At 40.3% G+C, this 8564-nt stretch overlaps 1 protein-coding gene across 2 annotated transcripts; it reads left to right on the forward strand.

The window, feature by feature from the left end:
* The first annotated feature begins 1159 nt into the window (after positions 1–1159).
* On the forward strand, positions 1160–8306 carry LOC103715104 (respiratory burst oxidase homolog protein B-like). 2 transcript variants are annotated; one of them, XM_039116285.1, is made up of 13 exons: positions 1160–1317; positions 1874–2439; positions 3135–3294; positions 3421–3469; positions 3629–3742; positions 3826–4254; positions 4423–4809; positions 4922–5017; positions 6084–6199; positions 6299–6401; positions 6668–6741; positions 6835–7340; positions 7999–8306. In XM_039116285.1, exons 2-13 carry the CDS (start codon positions 1941–1943, stop codon positions 8106–8108), a joined length of 2643 nt encoding a protein of 880 aa, XP_038972213.1. In that variant the 5' UTR covers positions 1160–1317; positions 1874–1940; the 3' UTR covers positions 8109–8306. The 2 variants fall into 2 exon arrangements, with proteins under 2 accessions (XP_038972213.1, XP_008800853.2); XM_008802631.3 differs by having other exon boundaries at positions 1239–1317; positions 1883–2439.
* Positions 8307–8564: the final 258 nt, after the last annotated feature.

Consider the following 8564-nt stretch of genomic DNA (forward strand, 5'->3'; position numbering starts at 1 on the left):
TCTTAAATATACATCTCTAGTAAAAAAAAGTAAAAAATTTTAAGGAGGTAGATTTCGACTTCTACATCAACTCTGTCTTCTGTCGCTCTGCCGAATTCTTATCAGATACAGAGCTACGCTTGATCAAAGTATTACCCGAAAAGAAAACTTTCAGTCTGACTAGTCCGTTTCAGGGCTTAAACGATAGAATTTTGGCTTTTATTATGTTTGTTACACTGAACTCAGCTTTGCTCCTTGCTATACCCAAAAAAGAAAAAAAAGAGATGAACAGCTTGCAGACCTAATTAATCGATACTAGAACATAGCACAAATTAAAAGTATATTGTCTACTTTGACTAAAATAACCTTTTTTCATCAGTATATACATATACTCAAGCCGTTGAAGTTTTTAATCTTGTCGTCTTGTGTTTTGTCTGGATCATGACCCTTGGGGGTGAAGGGGGCTAGGGACTTAGTTCCACATCAGTTGAGTAGCGGAAAGAATTGTACCTTAAATGGAGGCGCAAAAACTCCTTCTTCCAGGAGGCACCTTTTAAAGGGCAAAACCGATACTTCTTGTGAGGATGCATCCCCTTTTCCTGCTCTAATAATGAGTTAATCCTACGAATCACATCCACAACGATTATAAAATTTTAGGCGAATTGTAGTCTTTAATCCTTCTCCAATAACAATTGGATGTACCAAAAAGTTTCAGATGCCCATGCACACCAAACTGCCCCTTAAATAAGGCTCCATTGATTTCCTTCTCTCTTCCATGGTCTATCAGCATGTGCAATGTGTTGTTAGCTACCTTGGAAGGATCAATAAGAGTCTCATACATCTCATTTTGTAGTTTTTTTCTTTTTTTGTTGTTCATTGCGAGATTTGTGCTACTAAACAAGATCTCACAAAATGTCCAAACCAAATAAATAAGCAAAGAACTTGGTTGGAGTGCATAGTCCAAGTAGAACTCAAAAAGAAAATAAATATTTGCCCATGGAGCTTATCCTTTCACAACCATTTCTCATTACAATAATAGAGATGCTGCATGACAACTAGAGTTGGTATCCAAATGCCAGCCTAGGAACCCAAGGACTTGTGACAATTTGGACTTGTGTTAATTATTATCAATCAACTACAAGGAGTTGGTGGACAACCTAAGGGCGCCCCTGGGATGGCCGCTGTTGTATTCCTCTGCATTTGACCTGTGGCCACTTTCCCTCAAAGCCATCCTATATAAATCTCTCCTCCTCGATTCAATACCTCGCCATTCTCAACTCTCTCTCTCTCCCCCAAGTTTAGACAGCTTCAACACGGCAGTCATCATCCATATCCGGGGTTAGAAGCTATATACATTGCCTTTTATTTTTTCCTTCTAATCTAGACTTACCAAGATCTTATTCCTCTTGAGTTCAATTCTAGGAGCTAGCTCTTATTAGCTTCAAAAAAATATTTTGAAAAATTGCATGCCATTATAAGTCTAACCCCTTTTACCGTAGCTCGCAGTCACAATCAAATAATGTGTCGTTATCGAAACTAAAACTGAATTTCTCAATCAATTATCCGCCGGTCATGCTAAGTATTGTAAATTTTTTGTTATTTTGGACCACTTATTAGGTTAGACCATGGCCATTACATATCATCAGTATAATCTTTGAATTGCTACTCTTTTGCTTATGTTTGGAAGAAAAAATAAAAATAAAAATATTTATTTTTAATTAAAAAAGTGTAATACTTTTGTCGGTAATTAGCGATGTTTTTGTCGGAAATAAAAATACCGTCGCTTATAAGCATTGTTCAATATATTAAAAAGCATCGGCAATGTTTGGAATTGATGCAGCGATGTTAAGATTTTTTTTGTTCAATATAAAGGCTAACAATGCTAAAGTAACAGGGCTTGCAGGACGATTACTTTAACAGTGAGATCCAGATACTTTTGAGCTCGGGAGAGGAAGGGGGAAATGGGCTTAGGAGGTGAAAATGGGATCACCGGCCACCAAGTGGACGCCGGTTCGGAGTCGGAGGATGGCGGGAGCGGCGTCGGATTCAGCGGCCCCCTCAGTGGCCCTCCAGGAACCAGGAAGGCAAGATTTAAAGATGAGCAAACCTACGTAGAGATCACATTAGATGTGAGGGACGACTCCGTCGCAATCCAGGATATACGAGGCCAGGACCAGGAGGCAGCAATGCTTGCAAGGGCCTTGGAGAGGCAGTCGCCGTCGACCGGCATCACGTCGAAGTTGAGGCAGGTGTCGCAGGAGCTGCGGCGGATGGCGTCGTTCTCCAGGAGCAGGCCTGCGAGCATTGATAGGACCAAGTCTGGCGCGGCTCGGGCGCTGAAGGGGCTCCAGTTTGTGACCAAGAACGTGGGAAGCGGCGGCTGGCCGGAGGTCGAGCGGCGGTTCGACAAGCTCGCCGTCGATGGGGTGCTCCTGAGGACAAGGTTTGGGCAGTGCGTAGGTGAGTAGCCACCTTAGCAAGATGACACACTTTGTTTCTATATATTGGTAATTGATCCTAGCTTTCTCATGCTTTTCTCAACCCTGGAGTTTTAGTTATTTTATGTGAATTAATTTGCAATTGAGGTAATGCATTAGTCCTTCTATTAGCCTATTTGACAGGTCACCCTTCAAGTCCTCCTTTCTTTTTAAGAACATTAAAATTTCACACTTAGTCTGCTTCACCCAAAAAGACTACCTACAAGGTATTATTTGAATTTATTAATCCTATATAAGCACCAAGATCTACCCAGCGAATAACCGATATGGAACTAAACACGCGCACGCACGGTCCTTACATAGTCTTTCTAGTCCTTGCCTCTTGTGCTTTTTTTAGTCAGTAGGATTACTTAGCAATGAAACGATGTGTAATCCATCCTAGTATTGGCCTTTTTAAAGTATTTGTGTTTATCAACAAACAGTAAAAACTGTATGTTTAGGGGCAAGAATTCGATTAATTATCTAACAACTTTCACACTGTGAAGATAAAAATGAAGCCTCTATCAGATTGTAGATTAAAAGGAATGCTTCCTCTCAATTTGGGCTGCAGGGCTTTTGTGTCTGCATGTGTGTGTATGTGTGTGTATTTGGGTGAGAGCAATAGAGGATCAGGAGAGGTCTAAAGCTAAGGTTATAATAAGTTGTTTGCGAATGCAGGAATGGTTGGATCAGAGGAGTTTGCTCTTGAGGTATATGATGCATTGGCACGACGGAGGGGGATCATGGCGGCAATGCTGACCAAAGAAGAGCTCCAAGAATTCTGGGAGCAGCTCTCTGATGAAAGCTTCGACGCTCGCCTTCAAACATTCTTTGACATGTATGTGTAAATTGATGGACACCCTCCCTACTTCACCAATGACTTAAAAACACAAGCTTGGATCCATTGGTTGGCAGCTCTTTCCTCAACATTTCTTTCAAACTTCTGTTGGCCAAATTTATGCAGGGTGGACAAGGATGCAGATGGCAGGATAACAGAAGTAGAGGTCAAAGAGGTGTGTGACAATATTCTCTTTTTGCTTTTTAGTTTGATGCTCTCAAAATCCAACCTATGCTCCATCTAATAAGAGCTACTAACTAAATGATGATTGTTAATGCACCTGAACAATTCAATTCTTTCTAACATGCAAAAAAATAAAATAATTTGTGCTCAGATCATCAGCCTGAGTGCATCGGCGAACAAGTTGTCGAAGATCCAAGAACGCGCCGATGAGTACACAGCCCTAATCATGGAAGAGCTAGATCCTAACCATTTGGGCTATGTTGAGGTCTATCCAGTCCCAATCATGACTCTTCTCAACCATCTGTTTTAACTTGCGCTAATAGTTCCTATGTGAACAATTGCATGCAGCTCTTCAACCTGGAGATGCTACTGCTTCATCCAGCTAACCATTCCACCAAGTTGACACCCTACAGCTCCAACCTCAGCCAGCTCCTTAGCCAGAAGCTAGTAGCCACCAAGGACTACAACCCCCTTCGCCGCTGCTGCCGGGGATTCTCATACTTCATGGAGGACAATTGGAAGCGAGTCTGGGTGATCGCCCTCTGGCTCGCCATCTGTGCCGGCCTCTTCACCTGGAAATTCATCCAATACCGCCAGCGTGCTGTCTATCATGTCATGGGCTACTGCGTCACCACCGCCAAGGGCGCCGCCGAGACCCTCAAATTCAACATGGCCATCATCCTCCTCCCTGTCTGTCGGAACACCGTAACTTGGCTCAGATCCAGGACCAAGCTAGGGTTGATTGTTCCATTCAATGACAACCTCAATTTTCACAAGGTACACTTGTCGCATGAAATTGGCCCTGTCATGAAGAGTTCGTTATGGCATCAAAGCTTATCAATTCGATATCGCATGATAAAAATTTGCTCAGTCCTTTCATAAAGCCTTCTTAACTTAGAATTATGAACATAATCATCATCATCATCATCATCTTGTGGCTATCAGGTAATCGCTGCGGGCATCGCTATTGGTATAGGGCTCCACGCAGGAGCTCACTTGACTTGCGACTTTCCTCGGCTCCTACATGCAACCGATGCAGAGTACGAGCCGATGAAGATCTTCTTCGGCGATCAGCGCCCGCCGAATTACTGGTGGTTCGTCAAGGGGATAGAAGGATGGACTGGGGTGGTCATGGTGGTGCTCATGGCGGTGGCCTATGTGTTGGCCCTGCCTTGGTTCCGCCGGAACAGGCTAAAGCCTACTAACCCACTCCGCAGGCTCACCGGCTTCAATGCGTTCTGGTATTCCCACCACCTCTTCGTTATCGTGTTCGCGCTCTTCGTCGTCCATGGCCAATGCCTCTACCTTACCAAGCAATGGTATAAGAAAACGGTATGTTAATGGGCCTCACTTTAGAAATTTAATTTGTAGATGCTTGTCAAATTATTAAATTTTAGTTTAATTATATTGTAATGTTTATGTGATGCGGTATGTTATTATTCAGACATGGATGTACCTCGTTATCCCTGTGATGTTGTATCTATGTGAACGCCTCCTGCGTGCCTTGAGGTCTGGCTACAGGACCGTTAGGGTTCAAAAGGTATGATATATCCAACATTTTGATCCAAAGTATCATCCATTATTTCCTCATTAGGTCCCATAGAATCATTGTTTCTAGTAAGGATCAATATATAATTTTTTATAATTAGGGCTGAAATTGGATCGGATACGAATTGAATACTAGCATATCTATATCTATATTTATTTTGTTTAACGGATATAGATATGGATACGAATATTGGTCGGATATAAAAATTAATATCTATATTTATTTTAAATGAATACGGATACAAATCGGATAATTAGACTTTATTACCACAGAATCAAAAATATTACTAAGTGAATGATAAATCAAGTTAATAGCATGTTAATATGATCATTTAGTTTTTTTAAAAGTTCATGAGTGCTATATAAAATTAAATATGGTTACAAATGAAAACGGATATTTGGATACGGATTGAATAGTTGTCTATCCATATCCATATACATTTTACTTTGATGGATATAGATACGGGTACGAATATTAATAATCAGATGTTCAAATTTCTATCTATATCTGAATAGATTCAGATACGAAAATAGACCCGAATGAATATTATCCGATCCGCTTTCGCTCTTATTTACAATGGATACCATAATAGTTATGGGGCTACGTCATTACCTGCATAACAGCTCATAATACTGTTCATCGCATGTATGTATGCATATATTCACATTGTTACATTAGCATTTTGTAGTTTAGCCTATCATTTTTGTACAAAATTTAGTATTATTTTTAAGCTTATATCTACTATATAGAAAATAAAAATAGTGGATGGTTTTGACAAATTTTTCAGGGCATGACTACTTTGATTATGTAATGAGAGTTCTAAATTGTCTATTTGGACTCCTGCAACTTGCTTTAACTGCAAAAGATTATTATTAGTCTTTCCCATAAGCAACAGTATGATAAAAGACAAATTATCATTTGCTAATTGTCATCATAATAGATTGTTGGTTTTTAATAATTTATGTGGTTGTTATTTAATTTCAGTGATGGTTTTAGAATGGATCATGTTAGCAATATTCTTGTTAATTATCTTGTGATTTCTTGCCCTTTGATGTAGGTTGCAGTCTACCCAGGAAATGTGCTGGCCCTTCAAATGTCCAAGCCCCATGGTTTCAAATACAGAAGCGGGCAATACATCTTTGTAAACTGTGCTGCAGTCTCCCCATTCCAGTGGTAACCTTTAGTCTTCAATTCCTGCCTCTATTTCAACTAGAATGGTTCGATCAAAGATCGGATGGCTGAAATTTTCTTCTTTCTCTGCCTTTCCCTCAGGCACCCCTTCTCCATCACTTCAGCTCCTGGAGATGATTACCTCAGCATGCACATCCGCACCAAAGGTGACTGGACCTCAAGGCTCAGGAATATATTCTCGGAGGTATGCCAACTCAAGTTAGGGGTCATAATTTTTAACCAATTAACCTACTTAACTTGATTCAACCTATTTAGGTCAGGTTAGGTTATCTGTTTAATAATATGGTTGAATTCCCATGTGTGAATTTTTGACATGTTTAATAAAAAGATCAGATTTGGATTTACAGATTTTTTATCTATTCTATATCTGATTCGATCCGTATCTAGTCCGACCTGATCCGATAATAATGCCACTTCTTTTTATCTAACACTGTCCTCGAAATATAACAGGTTTGCCGGCCTCCTAAGACTGGCCAGAGTGGACTCCTTAGAGCTGATCTCATGGCAGAGGAAAGCAATCCCAAGTACAAATATCTTCTTGAAATTTTCATGCCTTGTAGCCTTAACATGCTTTTGATCTTTGGCTAATCAAGAATTTTCGATGCAAATCAAATTAGGTTTCCGAAGCTTCGGATCGACGGCCCTTATGGTGCTCCTGCGCAAGACTACCGAAACTACGATGTCCTCCTCCTCATTGGGCTCGGCATTGGAGCAACTCCATTGATAAGCATCCTTAAAGATGTGCTGAATAATATCAAGCAGAATGGAGTAGTGGCAGGAGATCTGGAAGGTGGCAACAAACCTAAGAAGGCATTCATGACACAACGGGCCTACTTCTATTGGGTCACTCGGGAGGAAGGTTCCTTCGAGTGGTTCAGAGGGGTGATGAACGAGGTGGCGGAGAAGGACAAAGATGGTGTGATCGAGCTCCATAACCATTGCACGAGTGTGTATGAGGAGGGCGACGCCCGCTCGGCCCTCATTGTGATGCTCCAAGCACTCCACCATGCAAAGAATGGGGTTGACATCGTATCCGGGACCCGTGTCAAGACCCACTTTGCCCGGCCAAATTGGCGCAACGTTTTCAAGCATGTTGCAATTAACCACCAAAAACAACGAGTTGGTGAGTCTATGTTGGATATTCTTAAAATCTATAATTATTATTCTATTCTTTCATGTTGAATTTAATTTTAGGGTTCGGATATTAAAAAGCTAATCCAGGATCCTCGGTGCCACTTTTACGACACGGAGCTTGTACCATCATAGATGACCACTAAGTCATTCATCTTGAAGATGGGCTGCTCTTCTGTAATCGCACTAATGGTATCTCATCATATTTCAAGAATGAATGAGAGCAGCCTATCTCCGAAATGGACGACGTGGTGGTTATCCGCAGTAATATAGGATTCTACGGTGCAAAAGTTGCAATGCAGAGAATCCAAACTCCGAAAAAATAGTTGTGAAATGATAAAGGAGATGACATGTAAGTATGGAACTGGCACTCAACGAACAAAGATCTCCCAAAGTGGAAGATTTTATAGTTTTTGCTGCTCATGGTTTTGGATTGAGTCCATATTGGTTTGTTAGGCAGGTAAACAGGGATGGCTCGAGTAATAAAGCAAATTATATATAAGACATAGGGACAAATTCTTCCATGTATGGTCAGGGTCATTCATGTTTGGCACTTTGTCATTATCTTTGTTTCTTATTATACTAAACTTGAAACTATTCTGTTCATTTTGTAAGAACATTGTCCTGACATCGACTGTACTTGGTTTCAGGAGTTTTTTACTGCGGCCAACAAACCTTGGTAGCAGAATTAAGACGGTTAGCACAGGATTTCTCACACAAGACGAACACAAAGTTTGATTTCCACAAGGAGAATTTTTGATATTTTATTAATACAAATCATATTCTTTTGTTTTAGAAATATGTTGCCATCTGTATAAAATAGTACATGTGGATGTAAGTTTCTTCTAAGCCGTACCTAGTTTTATGGCTAATGTTACAAAGCATTCTATCTAGCATTTGTAATCCGTCATGGTAAACTGCATTAAGTTTTCTTGATTTTACCTTCATTTTCTTAAAAGTCTGGTGGAGCTCATCTCTTCTTCTCGATTTTTAGATGGAACCTTTGATACTGCATGAAAAAGCATCCGGTTTTTAAATAACTTCAAGGAAGCATTTGGTTTGCCACCCAAATTCAAATCAGAATTAAAATGGATCGGAATGAAAATCAAAATATGACCATATCCCCAATGTATTATAGTTCATAACCAGAATCGAAATAGAGATAGAATTTGAATACCAGAAAAAGGTAAAGATTGAGTTTTGGAGAATTGAGGCA

The sequence above is a fragment of the Phoenix dactylifera genome, unplaced genomic scaffold (assembly GCF_009389715.1).
Source record: "Phoenix dactylifera cultivar Barhee BC4 unplaced genomic scaffold, palm_55x_up_171113_PBpolish2nd_filt_p 000077F, whole genome shotgun sequence".
NCBI lineage: Eukaryota > Viridiplantae > Streptophyta > Magnoliopsida > Arecales > Arecaceae > Phoenix > Phoenix dactylifera.